This window comes from Athene noctua, chromosome Z (assembly GCF_965140245.1).
Source record: "Athene noctua chromosome Z, bAthNoc1.hap1.1, whole genome shotgun sequence".
Taxonomy (NCBI): Eukaryota; Metazoa; Chordata; class Aves; order Strigiformes; family Strigidae; genus Athene; species Athene noctua.
The window spans coordinates 71,521,890-71,539,947 of record NC_134077.1 but is presented as its reverse complement, the minus strand read 5'-3'; the positions used below and the strand labels follow the sequence as shown (position 1 = coordinate 71,539,947).

General features: G+C 42.6%; 1 protein-coding gene across 3 annotated transcripts in view; it reads left to right on the top strand.

Annotated features, from left to right (window-relative positions):
* KANK1 (KN motif and ankyrin repeat domains 1) overlaps positions 1 to 17,574 on the top strand; it is a 50,172-nt gene extending 32,598 nt beyond the window's left edge. For all 3 annotated transcript variants that reach the window (XM_074931928.1, XM_074931927.1, XM_074931926.1), the window contains exons 3-11: positions 2,784 to 3,002; positions 3,831 to 3,939; positions 5,115 to 5,324; positions 7,363 to 7,450; positions 10,163 to 10,382; positions 13,084 to 13,226; positions 13,762 to 13,962; positions 15,883 to 15,981; positions 16,643 to 17,574. In XM_074931928.1, the coding sequence (XP_074788029.1) occupies positions 2,784 to 3,002; positions 3,831 to 3,939; positions 5,115 to 5,324; positions 7,363 to 7,450; positions 10,163 to 10,382; positions 13,084 to 13,226; positions 13,762 to 13,962; positions 15,883 to 15,981; positions 16,643 to 16,705 (1,352 nt within the window). In that variant the 3' untranslated portion in view covers positions 16,706 to 17,574. The remainder of the gene's footprint in view (positions 1 to 2,783; positions 3,003 to 3,830; positions 3,940 to 5,114; positions 5,325 to 7,362; positions 7,451 to 10,162; positions 10,383 to 13,083; positions 13,227 to 13,761; positions 13,963 to 15,882; positions 15,982 to 16,642) is intronic.
* The last annotated feature ends 484 nt before the right edge of the window (positions 17,575 to 18,058 follow it).

The window sequence follows — 18,058 nt, the reverse complement described above, 5'->3', positions numbered from 1 at the left end:
TGGCAGAAACCCTGCAGCCTTGTGGGAGGAAGAGGGAACTTGGCTCATTCAGCTTTTTGGTTTGGGCAGCAGTTGATCATTAAATCACTGACTATAGTGTTGGGTGGCACAGCTCCCTCCTTCATCCATTTTTCCAAATGATTTGCACTAGGTTGCTGCTCTCCAAGCATCTTTACGTTGGCTGTCTTGTAAAGGGGAAGGCCTGAGAGCTGATTGACGGCTTGCAGCATTAATGCTGTGTTGGGCCCAAAGCTGTCTTTGCTTGAACCTTGGGTACTGTAAACACAGTAAGTGTAGACATCTAACAGCTGTGTTGGGAGAATAACCATACTGTCCAGTTTGTCTAACACACACTTATTTGTTGTGTGCTTGTCCTTGAGCCTTGATGTCATCTTCTTTTGCCAGGTGTTGGGGCTGAACAGGACACCTTTTCTTGAAGTGCATGGACAACATGCCCCAAATCCTGAGCTCAGGGTGGTGCTTCTCAGCCACTGGGGGATGAACCAGAAATGGGAACCTACTGAGACCCTGTTGCATCAGTGGCAGGTTTAGTTACAAGAGAGGCTGTGAGGTAGGGGAGAAAAGTCTCCTACTGTCATTATCCCTGCAGCTCCCTCCCCAGCTGCCCCAGGGCAGAAGGGAGACATCTGAGGAAGTTCAGACTCTGGCTTTGGGGGACTGAGCATTGCTGAGGGGGGCTGACAGGGTGCACAGAGATGCCATCAGATCTGCCAGCTGCCCTCAGCTCTGGCATGCACAAGCACACCCACAACCCCAGGACACGTTGTGGTTGTCGCAGCTGCCTTTGGAGGAGGACTGTGACATCTGGCAGAGGATGGAGAGACTTCAGCTGACAGTAAACTCAGGCAGCTTCAGAGGCTTTGCACGTCTGCTACTTCAGAGCAGGTTTTCTCCACTCCCTCCTCATGTCCTTGGTGGTGAGTCTGGAGCAGAAGTGGTGACCTGCTAAAACCAGCCAAGGCAGCCACCACCAGCTGCAATAGGAAACTTACTCTGGTGCTCTTTAATTGTAGATGTCACCGCTCCAAGCAAGCAGAGGGAGAGGCAGTTTCCTTGTTTTTTTCGCTAAGGGAGTTTAAAAATAATTGGTTTTGGCTCAACACTCCATCGCCTTAGCAGCTCTCTTCTCCTCCACTGGTAAATGAGGGATGGTGCTTGCTGTCGGTAAGAGACCTGACTGAAGTCAGTCACCACTAAGAAGTGAGGAGAGATGGGAGAGTGAGGGTGGGACTTCCTACTTGATTTCCATGTGTGCCTATTTTGTCCAGAGTGCGCAGGCACATCTTTAGAGGGGTTACTTCTGCATGGAGGGCACTGGAGTGGCTGCTGCCTTCACCTGCTGCTTCCCTGAGAGAACAGAAATTTTTTTGGCTGTACGTGCAGTGACATGTTGATACCCTGCCGTGTGCCTTTCCCGGTGGGCAGCTTCCCACAGTAGCTTGGAAAAGGTGTAAGCAATGGTGGAAGTGGGCAATAGGCCTCACTGCTGGAGAAGAAATCTTGGAAATGCATGTCGGATTGAGACTCGGTTGGAAACTCAGAGACTTGGGTGGGAATGGGACCAAAGAGGAGGCTGCTGGGAAGTGACAGCATTGGGGAAAACCAGCTTCATTATGTCCTGTTACAGGAAAAAAAAAGTACTGAGATGAAGCAAGAAGGGGGAAAGGCAGTCTAGCAAAAGCAGTAAAGATGTTGGCTGTATTTCTGAAAGTGAGTATCTGGAATTTACCTTTCTACAGTATGTTAGCATCCTGTGTAATGCCACTCATCTGTTTGAATAAGGAGGCTGTGGCTTAATTCCTGATAATCGCGAAGAAAGAAATCTATGGAGGCACAAAGTGATTGAAGCAAGCTTTGAAAGAAAGAAGTGATAGTGTTTAAAATAAATTGAACGTTCTCTTTTTTTTTTTTTTCCTTGAAATGCTAGCAAGATCACTTAAGGAAGAATGTGTGTGTAAAAAACCAGTGTGTTCCACAAATAAAAGCGTTTGTGCAGCTTTGTAGAGCAGTTGTAATAGCACAGCTGGAGAAACTCCAGGGGAATCTGTAGAAGTCGCTGTGTAATTAGCGCTGCCATTTAAACACACAAAGAGGAAAAATGAGTGGATGCCAGCAAATCAGAAAAAAAGAAGTATAACACATTTGCAATTTGATTTAAATACAAGTACTAGCTCAGTACAATCCTATTAAAAAAAAAAAAAAAGTAATGGGTGGGTGTTTGTTGCAGTTGTCTCAGTAACTAGGTATATAACTTTCAGAATTAGTGGAATGTTGGCAAAAAGGGAAATTTCCTGAAAAATTTCTGCTTTCATGGAAAATGCCATTTCTTAAAAAAAAAGGTATAAAGGGCACTGCTTTTCCAGAAGGAACCTGTAGAGCCTGTGAACACACTCTTCAGGCACGTCAGTGAGGAGCAGCTCTGCGAGTCTGCCCTGAGCCAGGGTGTCAGGAGCTGGGGTCACTGCACCTACTGAAAGAGAAGGAAAAGGAAGGACCATTTGTTTCATCCATTTTAAAGCCAGTATCTTTGTAGTTTTTCCTCATATTGTATGTTTTCATGGAAAGAAAAGTTCAGAGCTATTTTTTTGTGTGTTTTCCGAAAGCAATCACACCCTTTTCCTATTGGATCCTCAGAAAAGAGTATTGTAAAGCGCAAGTGTTGCCCTTTTTTTCCACTTTTTTTTTTTTCCACTGTTGATTACAGCATTGATGGAAATGTTTTGGACTGACTCCTCCTTGACGCCTACTGTCTTCCTTGTCAGGTGCTACTTTGGAGTACATCCCTCACGGCCAACTTGCAAACACCCACTTAACTTCAAATTTGCGAACTCTGAAATTGGAGCAGGACATTGCACCCACTCAGGAGGAGAGGAAGACTCCCCTGGTGGAAGCTGTTCGAGGAAGGAAGTCCTTTTCTTCTCAGGACAAAACTCTCACTCCAATTAACCTGACAGATGACCAGCTTGCCTCTGGCCTCTATGGTAATAATTGGCTCACATTCACCTTTCATCATGCTGATGGAGTTTGAATATGAAATGCAGTTAGAGGAGGTTTTCAGGGTTCTCAAAATTGCAAAAGCAGGGAAAGATGCAGCTACAGGGAAAGTCACAGTGTGAGACCCTGTGTCTGTAGATAGTGGTTAGTTTTTAAGTGGGAGATTGTAGTGCATCAGTGAAATGCCATTTAGTGTCCTCATTCAAAAAATGTACTGAGAGAGAAAGGGCTAATAATTTTTTAAAAAACAAAACAAATCCTTAAATTTGTAAGAATGTTTTGCCTGTCTTATGCTTAGAGATTGCTTTAAATGTTGTTTCAGTGAATACTAAAGTCCAAAAGACCAGCCTTTATTGAACCTCCCCACCCTGTTAAAGAGGTTATTATTAAATGTGCTGTTTGTACTAATACATTAATTCTGTCAATAAGCTGCTGTCACCTGACACCAAAAATTAAGATTTCTTAATAGAGCAGAGTAACCCTTTTGAGTGTTAAAAGTCTTTATAAATAGCAAAGAAAAAAAATAACAAACATTTTCTTAAAGTTTTCCAAAGCATAGCACCATGTTGGAAGATGGGAAGGTTAGGCTAAACTGGTTTTATGTTTCCAGAGTTGTTTTTGAAAGTGTTCTTTTATATTTCCAGTGTGCATCTCACACCGTGACTGTATGTAAAAAGATTAGAAAGCCCAGCTTCAGTTGGTTTAACTAAACAGAGAGCTGTTTGTTTGTTTTGAAAAATTGTCTAAAGCTGCTGCAGTCAAAGCCAGCTACAGATTTGTACTGATAACATGTGCTTTGTCTCCCTTTTCGCCAGTATGTACTAATAATGAAAACACGCTCAAATCTATCATGAAGAAACGGGACGGGAAGAAAGATTTGAGCAACACCAAGAAGAACCTGCAGTTTGTCGGCATTAATGGCGGGTAAGAGACCTGTCTCCAAAAAATGTGTCACTGTAGCACTGTTACGGTGAGAAGGAGAGGAGGAACCCAGGAGCGTATGCATAGCTTTGGCCGGTCCTTTAGGCTGTGGTGCATCTGCTGAGTTTAAGGGTCAGAGGGAAGACCAAAACAGCTGAGCTCATCTTAATCCTCTGCAAACCTTTTGTGCTTACAAGTCATACATGGCATCGGTCTCAAGTACCTGTAGGTTAGATTGCTACCAAATTTAACATGGGAGAATGAAGCAAATCAAAGAGCCATGGGAATGTTTCTCAGGCAGTATTAGCTGACAAGCGCAGCATTGTACTGTTGAACAATGCAGCAAGAGTTGGCATTGCCTAAGAATTAACTTTTCTGTCTTTGTGCTAGATAAATACAGAAACTTTGCTACACAAATACAGAAAACAGTATGGGAAATGATCTTCTTTTAAAATACTACTTACCCTTGCAGAATGTTGCAAAGAACTTTAAAATGGTTTCACCAGATGGTTTTTACATAGATTTTCTAGCCCTTTCCTGAGATTAGTTTTTCCATAGTACGAATGCCTTGTGCAGTATATAGCCTAAATATCACAATTAATTAATTTCATACATATTGACTGAAAGTATTATTACTTATAGTGTGGGAATGTTATAACTGACAAATCAGTCACAAGTCATTGTATATTAGAGGAATAGGCTTAGTACATGAATTCATCAGCTACTGAGGTTGGTGAGGTAAGACAGTTCATTAGAATCAGCATTATAATTGTCCAAATCACTTATATTTCACCTAAAACATCAAAATGTTTTGGACCATCACAGGAAAATTTGTTTAGATTGCAGCTGTTTTCTTTAGATGGGTTTTATATCTTCCCTGATTATATCTGCCTAGGAAGGCAACAGCACAAAGTAATTTTGTTTTCATGCTAAGGCAAGGTCTGACAGAGTGTTAAGACTTCTGTTTAAGGAAAGGTTGGTTTTCTCTCATTACACACTGTGCACATAGTCACAGTGTCAGTGGGTAGTGACACTGAGTTCAGTGAGTAGAAAAGGTTCTCTAAGTAGAAAATAGGAAGACTAAGCCTTTGAAAGAAATTTCAGCAGCGCAGGCAAGTACTGACTGCTGCTGAATGTCACTGAGCAAGCACCCCTGCACCTGCTCATTCTCCCCACAGATACGAGACCACATCCAGCGACGACTCCAGCTCTGAGGAGAGCTCCTCCTCAGATTCGGAGGAAGAGTGTGAGGGCCATGAGTATCCCCGCAGCCGGCACACAGAGGAGGGGCAGCCCACATCCTGTGCTCCAGAGGTCTGCGCTGTGGGGGCAGAGAAGGACAGCCCCACTCCAGAGTGCGAGGCTGAGGAAGTGGAAATCAGAGAGAGGTAGGCTGCTCGCTCTCTCCTGAGTGCCTCTGAGGGGGTTACCACCACCTTGTTCATGGGGCTAACCATGGGCTATGCCCGTGCTGGTGAAGAGTGCCAGCACCATTGTTGCTCAACTGCTGTGTACTTCTCTCCTCCTCGAGTGGGTAACCAGAGACAGTTTTGTGGCAAAACAACTGTCTGTGAGCGGCGAGAAGGTGTTGGAGGGTGTTCTTTCCAGTGGGTTTAAATGGTCCATTTATATCAAGATCCAGGTGGCTCCCTGCCCTGGCAGAGGCTCTCCCAGGTCACAAACAGCACTTGTTTGGGAGCAGGCAATGCCTTGTTAACAACCTGGTCTGTAAAACAGTAAGTAAGCAAGTGAGTCTTGCACACCAGGTCGGTGGCCTACTGGGAGCACATCTTGCATTGGCACCTTCCACAGCATCTCAGCTGTGGCTGGTACTGCTTGGTAAGACAATGGGGTACAGCAGCAAGGAGGTCATCTGACCCTGAGATCATATACTTCATATGAGTTCTTATACTATAATATACTTTAAGGCTGCCATCATGCACTTGTTCAGCATTTCATGTCGAAGTTACTTTTCATATTGGTACTGAACTGTGTAAGGTAGCATTTGACAGTCAAGGCGCTTTTTTTTTTTTTTTTTGGCACATGGAAAGCAATGGTGTGGTGAGTTTTTACTGATTCTTGATTAGTGAATGGACAAAAGGAAATATAAACATAGTGAAGCGATATTTTATAGATACTGGGTTTGACAGATATTTACAAGTATGGTAGCCTGGAAAATTATGTAAGTGGAATAATAACAGTAAAAGAGCTAAGACAAAATTAATGTCGTGTTTCACTGGAGATGCAGCTTAATATCAAACTTACCTGTAATTATCAACTGCTAAATAAAAGAGATGCAGAAATTAATAATTAAGAGCTATTTGTAGGCCTTGGAGCTATGAGTTTTGAAGTGCCCAGAACATTATTTATACAGTACTGCAGGATGGCTTGTTATTTTACAGGTGGCATAAAAAGGTGGGCAGTTTCTCAAAGGAGGTCTCTAATTTATATTTGCCCTAGCAAGGAATGATTGTGAAGAGGAGCAGCAGGACAGCTTACATAGCCACATGTACTTGAGGAGCATATTCTTAGCAAGCTGGCTGCCCTGGCAGTGCCATTTGAGTGGAGGAGGCAGGGCACATGGCCACATGGGACTGAGCGTGGTCGGTGGAATGGTGAAGCATTTCAGTGCTCTGGAAGCGCCAGCAGCTGGCTTGTAACCCTAGAGGGCTAAAATGCCCACCTTACCTACATGGGTGTGTTAGTTTCTCTGCTTTATGGGAGAATTTTCCAGGAAAACTGCCATTATCCTCTGTGGCATGTTGTAGGCAGAGATGCTTGGCCACAGCCAACACAATGTGCCATGTGTCACAGGCATGGGCCTTCTTATTTTAGACTGTTCCTGCATTTTGAAATTTGTGATAGAAAGGGGGCAGCAGCGAAAACATAAAGGGGGACTTGAGAAAGAGAGTAAATATCCAGAGTGGATGAGATGAGAAAGGCTGGTCCCAGTGAACAGGAGCTGGCAGGGAGGTATTGCCTGTGCCCTTCCCCGCTGGTTAATTCCATTTCCATCACAGCTGTCGGCATTTCCTCTTGTTAATCAAGTGATCAGAGCACAGAGTATATAATACATTCTCTGCAGTCGTACAGCAGTAGGTGAGAATTTCCGCTAGGAGCGTTGCCAAGTCCAAAGCACAGAAGTGATGTGTTTGTCACCTGCTCTCCATTTCCGCTGCTCCTCCCGTGTACATCTGAGAAACACATTTTTCCTCCTCACGAGGACCATGGCCCTGCCAGCGGCTCTGCTTGCCATAGAGGGAGTCTCTGTGGAGAACAGCTACCAGAGCAGCTTTTGCATTGCAGAAGCTGCTATCTTGTCTGGAAACATTCATTTGCACATGGCTTTTAGAAAGATAAATGCTTCTATGCTGAAATGTCAAGAGAAAATTTGAAATATGCCATATATTCTTCCGCCTCCCTCAGATACGAACTAAGTGAAAAGATGCTTTCTGCCTGTCACCTGCTGAGAAACAACATTGATGATCCCAAGGCACTGACCAGCAAAGATGTGGTAAGCAACACAGGGCAAAATTCTCTCTGAGCTGCAACAGAAAAACTTTGGGGAGAGATAACTTCTGGTTTTGCAGGACCAGCACCACAGTGGCTAGGCAGAAGAGGATTTCATCTTTCCTGGAAGAGTCACAAGGTGCTTTTTCTGTCAGGAGACTTTTGACCAGAGGATGTACTTGTGCTTTGTGTGCTGGGGTGTTGTCATCTCAAGGCACACACATACAATTAGTAACATGAAAGCACAGTTCCAACATATCTATGCATTTCCATGTTTTTTTCTTACTGTTGCTTTAGCACTTGCTGTGGGCAGCTCTCAGGCCTTGCGTTAAGAGACTGCATGGGGTGAGGAGCCTGTTTCTTCCCATGACAGAAGCTCACGGTCTGTTCTGAAACTGCAGGTGCTCTGCCTCCTCCTAAGCACAGGGGTACTGTTTCTGTCTTAGAACGCTGGTAGCTTTTATCAGTGCAGCAGGGAGTAAGGAGTATTCGTTGTTAATATTCAATCTCAAGAAATAAGGTTCTATTTGCTTCATATAGGAATTGCCTGTGCTGCTTTGTGAGGGCAATCTGAAAGCAAAGGAACATTTCTTAGTGATATGAAATCAAATTTTACATTTGTTACAGTTGTGTGGTGACGTAAAAGGCAACATTCCAGTGCCAGTCTCCTTTACCGTTGAGCATCTGCAGCTTCTTAAAGACAATAATACTGTCTGTGTCCAGTTCTGACATTTGTGGTCCAGGGAATTTTTTGAAAGGTTGTTTAATACAGTTGTGGGGTAATTTTTAATTCTCTGTTAGTCCGTCAGGAATAGTTCAGGCATTCAGACAACAAATGCTTCAGACCCAGTTGAAGTTGAAAGTGTCAAAAATGGCATAACCAGGTCGTAATCTCTGCCTTGGAAGTGTAATTTGCATTTACATGTTTCTTTCTTGTGCTTAAAGTGTTTCTCAGCACAAGTGGTGCTTTGTAGCTGGAAGCTGCAGACTAATCAGCTCTTGTTCTCTGTCTGCTGATAAAGAAGTCTTGTCCAAAAAGGGTAAACTTCAGTACAGCTAGGGATCTATATAAATTGTCCCAACTTCTTAAAGCATACTCAGCTCTTTAGCAGCTGTTTACACCAGAACTACAAACTGGTCCTTTTGGGATGTGATGGATTAGTAAGAAAAATGTACCATTTACTTAGTAATGCATGTGATGCTGACTCTAAAACTAATTTCTTGGTGGTATATTGCACTCAGTAGTGCCTAAAATTAAAAAAAAAAAAAAAAATTGTGTCACTTTATGACCACTTTTGTGTTTCAACTCTGTATGTTCACAATACACATAGACTCTTAACTCAAATGGTTGGATCTTGTAAGTTTTTATTGTAGTAGTATTGATGTAGAACATTTTGTATATATGTCGTACAGATGTATATCTAGCCCTGATGTGTGTAGAATATTCTCCCTTTACCAGACATGGGCCCCCTCTAGAGCTACTGGTACAGGTCCTGTGTTTTCCCTAGAGACTTAGAGAAGCCTGCTGAGTGTCTCCTCTGTAAAATTGTCCTTGAACTTACCACTTTGCAGGTGGGGGTTTATGAGAAGAGAAGAAGGACATAGTGATCCTTCCAGGTTAGAGAAATTGTCTCAAAAAAGTCAGAGCTGGCAGTGACTGGAGGAGACTTCTTGGCTCACAGCTAGATCTGCTCTATGTTGTTCCCAACAGACAGTTAGTTACCTGGCCTAAGAGGCTCCTACCTTGGTCCGTACCGATGGGAAAGTTTATTCTGAATGTCTAACCTGCATCCTTTTGTTGCAGATAAAATCCCCTACTACTATAGCCAGCCAGCCTGCAGGTGAAGAATAGGTTCTTTCTTTTCTTGCTGCAACAGCACTGTGAAAATGTTACAGGGTTCCTTTCCCCAGCTGTTCTTTCAGCAGAGCATCTCCAGTCCTTCCTGTCTGTCCCATAGGTCAGATTTCCTTGACTTCTGGTCATTCTTGTTGCTTACCTTTGAAACTGTTTTGACCAAATCTTGTGTGTTGTTCAGTGATTGGACCAGATAAGGTAGCCCAGCTGTTGCCTCCACAGTGCTAGGTGGAGAGAATGCATCGCATGCCGTGTATAAATCTGTTTATTCAACCCAATACAGTATTTGCCTTTTTCATTACAGTGTGGTGTTGTTGACTCAGGTTCAGCTTGTGATCTTCTGTAATACCCAGCTCTTCTGCAGAACTGCTGTCCAGCAAATTCTCCTGTATTTTTGGCATTTGATAATTCATGCCTCGGGATTGGGCCTAATTGACATAGCAAGCTGTTGTTTTAAGTCCCCAAGAAATGTGCATTCCCACTGCTCTTAGTCTTGAGTTCATCAGTGATTTATAAACCTAGTTAAGTATTTAATGGAAATGGTTACGCCATGTCCTTTTTCTGTTCACCACTATTTGATACCCATTAATTCTGGGAGTAATCTCATCCTAAAATTCTGTGCCCTCAGAGGTGAACCATTCATGAAAACTAGGTGAAATGAGAAGAGGTAAATAATTAGTGTTTTAAAGAGAGGTTTGGTCAGAGGGGAAGCTTCAGTCTGTACATCTTGTTTGTGAGCTGAGTACTTTCTTCCCACACTTGACTAAAAAAGGCTTGACCTCCTGCATTGCTGACTTGTGGGATGGAAACTCCTTTAAATAGATTGCCCATATGTAAATTTTTCTGTCTTGGTTTTGGCAGAGGTTTTGTTTAAATACCATCCAGCATGAGTGGTTTCGTGTCTCAAGTCAGAAGTCAGCTGTCCCTGAAATGGTTGGAGACTACATAACTGCCTTTGAAGAAGTTTCTCCTGCTGTCCTCAGACATATCATCAACATGGCGGATGGAAACGGAAACACAGCTCTGCATTACAGTGTCTCACATTCTAACTTTGAAATTGTAAAGCTTCTTCTGGCTGCAAGTAGGTTCACTTGTTTGCATTTTTTTTTTTAATTATCTTTTGGTTTTGAAATCCTCACAGGTGAAATTCTTGATGAGCAAGAGGTTGAGTTTGGGCTTCCTGCTGCAGCTGTTTTAACAGTTACATGGTGGCTCACTTGGGTAGTCCAGAATCCTTGTTTCCAGTGCTAGCTTTGGTAGTAATCGTGATGGCTTTTGAAGAAGTTACAAAGAACACTCAAGTAAATTGTATACAGAGTTGACCAGTGTTTGGGACAGATAGGTAGATCCCTGACTTTTGGACTGTAGTCCAAGTTCAGCAGCACCAGCCTCCAGCAGTTTTCTCTGGAGGCAGCACAGCTGCTGCTCAGCCAAAGGTAGGGTGCTGGTGGAGTAAGATGCATTCAGGTATAAACATTCATGTTAAATACTCAAGAGTAGTCCATCTTTATCTTACTAGAGCAATACAGAAGCTTTTTCTGGCCACCACCTTGACACATCTGTGCTGCTCTTCTGAGAAACTGGAGCAATATAGCATTCTGCCATATAGGAGTATTTTCCTGATCCGTGAGAAATGTGATGATGCTTCATTTAGTTGCTTTTGTTGTTGCTTCCTTCTCTCCATCTCCTTGCAACACACATGCAGAGGCACTAGTGACAGAGGGGGAGACTCCAGAGCATCTGGAGCCAGAAGTCAGCCAGCAGAAGGTGTTGCACATTGGAGCTGGTCCCAGGCAGAATGGGATCTGTTTAAGCCTAGTTATCCTCCCTGACTGGAGTTTATTTCACTCAACTAGTTGTAAAACCTGTCATGGTTGTGAAGTTTAACTAGGCCAACGACATGTCTGAAACATAGGCTTAGCAGTATTTATAAATCCAGAAGGGTAGTATCAGATGGACAAGGATGTTAATGATAGAGATCTCCGCTTTGAAAACCCAGCACATCTGTCACACATGCAGAGACTTCCTGGGCAGGAAAGTGAGCACTTCGGTGCTGTTTGAAGGCAGCCTGTTGGGAAGAGTGAGTCATGGCGGGGGAATGCAGGGAATGTCAGGAGCACAGTGAAATGCAGCAGGCTAGCTCTGCAGCACAGCCAGTGGTGGAAGAAACTGCCCCTCCGCTTCCCTGAGTGTATTGGGGTAGCATGAGCATGCTCATCTGTTGCTGGAAGTCAGGACTCCTGCTGTTTACAGCAGCTGGTGTATTGCTCTGAACACGGTGGGTTTTGACTGTAAAATCCAACAACCATGACTAGTGCCAGGTGTGCAGGAGCACACTGCATGTTGCCAGCACTTGTTAAATATTTTTGGATAGGCAAATTCCTTCAGTCTTCTACAGTCTTCTCTGGACCATGTCTAGATGGTCATTACAGTCAACTCTGCAGTGTGGTTATAGCACAGGCAGATTCTTGGTCCAAGAAGTCCATGTCTGTGTGTTTGGTGGGAAGAGCAAATGAGACAAGAGACTCCTGTATCACCATGCAGTGTTACCAAGAAGACAAAGAGGAAAACAGCTCTGCTCATTAGCCATATAAAAAAGGAGCTGGAATGTGACCTCAGAAAACATACCTCTGATGAAGTAGTCTAGTCGGGGTAGGAAACCATCACTTCTAATAATTATTCATTACTCATGTAATGAATGTAGTAAGAAACACATGTAGCAGAGTGTCATGTTCTGTGGCTTCCCAGAGGTGACTTCTGAGAGTAAGGTTGGGCTACTAGTAGCAGAGATGATGTCTGTAGAACATGAAAAAACGTGTTTTCTTACATCTGCAGTTGTATTGTTTCTGCAATGTTCTTTTCACTTAAAAACAAACAAAAAACAAAAAAGCAAAAAGCTTTTAGCAATAAACCTGAAGAATTTCCTGAAGCATTTTTGCTTGTTAAGATATCTGTGGTGTGGTTTAACCCCAAATCTAGAGATACTGTTTATGTAAGTCTGAGTCTTTGCTTTCCAATGCGATGAGCACACTGAAAGCCCAGCTGCCTGTTGAACTAATAAGCCCTGCTGGATTTCTGCAGAATTTTAGGAACTGCAGAATTTAAGAACAGAGACAGACTGGAGGTTAGACTTGAATGAAAAGGAGAACTCTTGTCATTTGCTGGCTCTAGTCAGAGGACTTGACTGTATTTGTTCCCAGAGTACTTTTGTTCACAGTCAAATACTCTGTAGAGCTGGAAACAGTCTTTAATTAAAAGTTTTTTTTCTGCAGCTCCAAAACATGTGAAAGTACGCTTGCAGATCTTTTAACACCAATTTCAGAAAAATGTTTGTGCTGAGGAAAACCAGCTTTTCCACTGACCATGTTGCTGGGTCGTTTTCACTTTGCGGTGAGGATCCCCTCAGGAGAGGAGCTTGAAGACTCTCCTGATGGTGTTCATGGTGTTGACCGATGACCCTAATGGTCATGTCAAATTTCAGACTACTTGCTTTTACAAAAGAAAAAAACACACAAAGCCCTAAAATGATGATGTATAAAATGTCTTTGTGCTCTCCCTTGTGTTGTACACATAGTAGAAGAGGATCTTATTCTTACTCAGGCTCAAGAGCCCCCCTGTTTATTTTTTTCTTCTCCACTCTCTCTTGAATTGCTTCCATTATGAGAGCAATTGCTGCTTTTTCTTTTTATAGGCTGCTCTGCTAACAGCTTATTCAGTTCATTAGCACAATTGCTGCTTTTTGGGTTCCTGCTTTCCAAAGAAATTATCTCATCCCTCTGCAGATGTCTGTAATGTAAATCATCAGAACAAGGCCGGCTATACCCCCATCATGCTTGCTGCACTTGCAGCTGTGGAAGCCGAGAAGGACATGAGGATAGTGGAGGAACTATTCAGCTGTGGAGACGTGAATGCTAAAGCCAGCCAGGTCAGTCAGAACGGTTCAGGAGACACTGTTCAAACTCCCAGGTCTCCTTTCCTTCCATGCTCCCATCCCTGCTCCATCAGTTCATCTTTTGCACTCATTCACTTTCACCCTCGGTGGTCTTTGATGTTTATGTGTATGTTTTTGATTGTTGTATACAAAAGGGAGCTGTGGAAGAACAGTTGAGCCTCAGGTCTGGACCTCTTCTAAAAATGAAGATTGAATATTATATGAAAAAAAGTTACTGAATTTTGGGAGGCATTTACAAATTCTGCACCATTTAGCTCCTTCTAAGGAACTCCAGATGTTGGGTGATAGATCCAATATATTCCATTAACTTAGTAAATACATATGTGAATGTGGGATATGTTATGCATGAAAGGTATTTAAATAATGGCAAGCAGAGCCTTGAGAGTAATCTATAAAATAACTTCTTTTTTTTCCCCCTAGAAGAAGCACAGTGCCAAAAATTAAGTGTGCATGCTTTGTCACCAATTGTCTGTGTAGTTATTTTGGTTGTCCTCTTCTTTCCATGCAGGCTGGTCAGACTGCACTGATGCTAGCTGTGAGTCATGGGCGGATAGACATGGTTAAAGCTTTACTGGCCTGTGGTGCAGATGTCAATATCCAGGACGATGAGGGTTCTACAGCTCTGATGTGTGCCAGTGAACATGGACATGTAGAGATTGTCAAACTTCTGCTGGCTCAGCCTGGATGTAATGGCACCCTGGAGGACAATGTGAGTTGCCTTTCCAGATAGTGCTTCATCAGATAGCTTCTCCACTCTGGAATGTTTCTCATAATTTAGTTTTTTTGATGCAGTGGAGAGCTGCTGAAATCTATTTATGTGAATCTCTGATTCACAGTGCCAAAATACCAAATGCATGAATATTCTGACTAGTGGTGGCAAGTGCTGTAATTATTTGGCTAGTAAATTTGCCTTCCTAACAGACCTACCCAGTAGCAATTTTTATGGTTAGCTGTAGGTGTGTAGTGGCCAGAACAGAAAAAACCATTTGCTAGCTCATGATAAAATGTCTTCCCTTCTCACATTCCTTCCCCCTTTCACTGGAGTCTTCCAGTTTTCAGTTAGCACCTTATCTGGTGACTTTAAGGCCTTACTGTGTTGCTTTTCTGTGTCTATGGCAAACATCAACCCTACAGCTCTCTTCACAGGATGTTCAGACAGTATCTACACACGACTTCTGAGAATACAGATTTGGTCTCAGTCATGAGGCTACATTGTCCTGACAGTAAACTGATAGAGGCTGTGACTTCAGTGCCAAGGGAGGCACTTGTGTGTTTTTTGTTTGCAATGACCATTGCAGCCTACACTGTCAGCAGACAATTTGATCTACAGATTTCTCAAACTTGAAAATGTTGACTTAGCTGGTTTCTTGCCAGTACTGTGATCTTGTTAACAACATCATTTAGTGGGTATGTTTCCATTCTTCCTATTGCTTTACCCACTGAGCACTGAAAGGGAGCCTGCGTTTGGGGTTTGGGAGGGCAGTGGGTGGATATTTGTTGAAGCTGTTGCAAAGAGGCAGAGACTTCATTTTTGTTCAAGCGTTCACGTGCTGCAGGAGCTGGCCCAGTTGCCTGATGGTGCCAGTAGTGTGTAACAGCTGGCCTGAGGGGAAAATGTAAAGAGGCCTTAGTGTAACAAACACTTTTGGGGACAGGCTGGGTTATTGCAGCCTGGATGCTGTTAGCACTATTAATCACACAGTCATTAATTAAAGTCTTTATGGGAATATAACATTTATATGAAGGCAGTTAGATACTGTTTCCCAAGCACAACTTGTCTGCTGCTTGTTCATTATTGGAGAGCAGGGGGTTGTAGCCGTGTGATGCACCAGTTTCAGGAAGGGAAGGAAGCAAGGAAGGCAGAAATTGGGACATGGCAGCTTTGTACAAGTGTGCTTCTCTGACAGTTCAGAGAAACACATCACAGGTGGTCTGACATCTACTTCTTCCTGGAGCAGACATGGTTTAAGGGGAAAACAGCAGGTCAATAAATTACCCTCTCAGCAAAAGCACTCTTTGCTTCTAGCAGCCTCGACAACTATGGTTTCTGAAAGCAATAGTATCTTCTGAGAAACTGAGGTGACAGTATTTGACCAGGAAAATCCGTTTGTAGTTAGACTTCCATTAAGGAGAATTAAGAATTATGAATGCAACTGCTCTTAGTGTTAATGGCAGCTATAACACAACAATTACCATTGTAACACAGCAATTATCATGATATTTGATTAGCGTTTATCCCTCCCTTATCGTCTCTTCCATTCCTCACAGACATTGTAGTTTCTCTCAGACAGCCCAATCTTCTGAAATCACTGGTCTTACACAGCACTACATGTAATGTTACTGTGATAATGGCATGCTCATTCTTCCTCAGCAATAATAGAGACTCCTTGTTGAGAGAAATTATAGGCCTCTAACAATCGGGCTGCTCATAAAACAGCAGTGCAAGGCTTATTGTCACTTAATTATAATAAAAGAAATTAAACAAGACTCTAAATTAACCCGACTGTCTGTCTGAGCAGTAGGGTCTCCACTTCATAACTTCCCTTCTCTGTGGGCTGATGGGGCTTTTAAAAGATCTGTTAATGCACACAAGCACTAATTCCCTTTGTTTCTTCCTTTATTCTCTCAGGATGGCAGCACAGCACTTTCAATAGCCCTGGAAGCTGGACATAAGGACATAGCGGTTCTGCTTTATGCCCATGTCAACTTTTCCAAAACCCAGTCACCGGTTAGTACACACCCTCCTACAGTTTATGTTTTAACTTGCTATTCTGAACATAACAGTAAAACATCAATAAAAAATTAACCCCGAGCACCTGTAGAGCAGTACAGCACATGAAATTTCAGGTTTATTCACAAGATAATTTTTATGCTGGTAAACGTACATTTTTACGGTAGAGGTTGACTGTAGAAGGCTGAACCCTGGATGAAAGACTCCTCCTTCTCCCTTCTATCTGGGGGTATGGATAGCTCGCTGGGCAGGGTTTGCTGACTCTGGCTAGTGTGCAGAGGTGCTATTGCATCACTGTAATGCTAATTATTGACCTGGTCACAAAAACGCAGCTGTTTCTGGAGTTAACAGCTGTCCTAGGTGTTCTGGCAACTACCCGCCTGCTCTCTGAACCCTGACTCACTGTGTGATAAAACTGCTGTTAAATGTGTCACTGTCTAAATATGCACTCTCAGTTAGCAGGCTATATGATAGCTGGTACTGTTCTTCCTAAAACGAAAATTAAAAAAAAAAAAAAAAAAAAAAAGATTAATCTGTGCAACTAAAGGCAAGAAACTGAACAGAGTGTTTGTGAGTGCTGTGTTCTCATTTGGCTGGCCGGAATAATTTCACTTTTCACTTCCTATATCCCTGGAATAATTGTTCTTTCCTCTTCTAGGGCACTCCTAGGCTTAGCAGAAGGACATCTCCTGGACCCACCCATAGAGCCACGTTTGAGTAGTAGTGCACGAATATCTGTAAAAATCTCTATGCCATCTTTAAGCTGCTAAATGTTACTGTTTTACTGAGACAGATACTGAATGTAATTGTCTTGTGCCTGAACTCACCAGCACAGTGAAAGTAGAGATCTAGTGCTAAAGATAGAAAACTGTAAACTTGAAGCAAGCCTATAGTTTAAGTAGTGCTCAGCTGAGAACCTTTTGCTCACCTACTTGTCTTTTCGTACACTGTCATAAATCTTGGTTTTGTTTGCTATAGATTATCCTTTCCTATGTTATGTGCAGCCTAAGACTTCTAAAGCTAGCCATGCAGGGGTGTCCCAGTGGCTTGTTTTTAATCATTCTAAAACATATTTACTGTGCTAGACTTTTATCACAGTAACCTTTTTATAAATTTCATTCCAACATGTTTTTAATTACTTTGAAATTCAAAAGTTGCAGTTGCTTATATAGTCAGCTCCATGGATCTTGAGCTGGTGGGTGAGTGGGTAGGTATTGGGGATAGAGCCTCTTGTCAGGTCTGAAGTTCACTAAATAAGTTGTTTCTAATTGGGGATAATGTATAACTTTTTATATGAGAGATACTAGTATCTATAAAATTAGCTCACACAGTATTTTCAACATTTTATATTCCTTAATTAAAAAATACATGAAGAATTACATATCCTGTTACCATATTTTTATTAACTGTGTCAGTCTGTAAGCTCCGTATATGTTTATTGGAGAGTAAAATTAGAGGTACCAGCTGTATATTCCCCTTAAGTGGAATTGAGCGTAGTTCTCAGTGCATATTTATGGAATGCTATTACATTGTCACATTCACTTTAGTCATGTGTATTGAAATGTTTGAAGTGCCTTAGACTCTTGCCATATTTTCAGAATAAAATTTCATTATGCTGTTTTACTCCTCTCCTGTTCTATGTGTGATTTGTCATCATCCAGAAATGCTGCAAATTACAACTGCAGCAGCAAAACAGGGTAGATTGGTAAGTCAAGACAGGGAGGACTGGATAGCTCAACCCTTGGGAGCTGCTGGTGAGAACAGCATCAGTGGCCCAAACTAGCTTTTTCCTGCTGACTGGCAGAATAAAAAGCTCTGCCCAAGATGATCTGCCTTCGCTGGTCTCAAACACCAAAGGTTGGATCCTTTGGTGTCTGGGAGGGAAGTGGCCTCTCTTTTGGCCATGTGAAGTGTGGGGAGGCACCAAAGGATGGTGTTTAAGTGGTTTGCTTGAACTGCAAAGTAGTTACCAACTGAAATAAAAACCTTTGAGCTGTACCTTCCAAACAATCTTGGCAGCTTGTTGAATGGGATGCTTTTTAGATGACATTGGAGCAAGTCCCAAGCTAGTGCC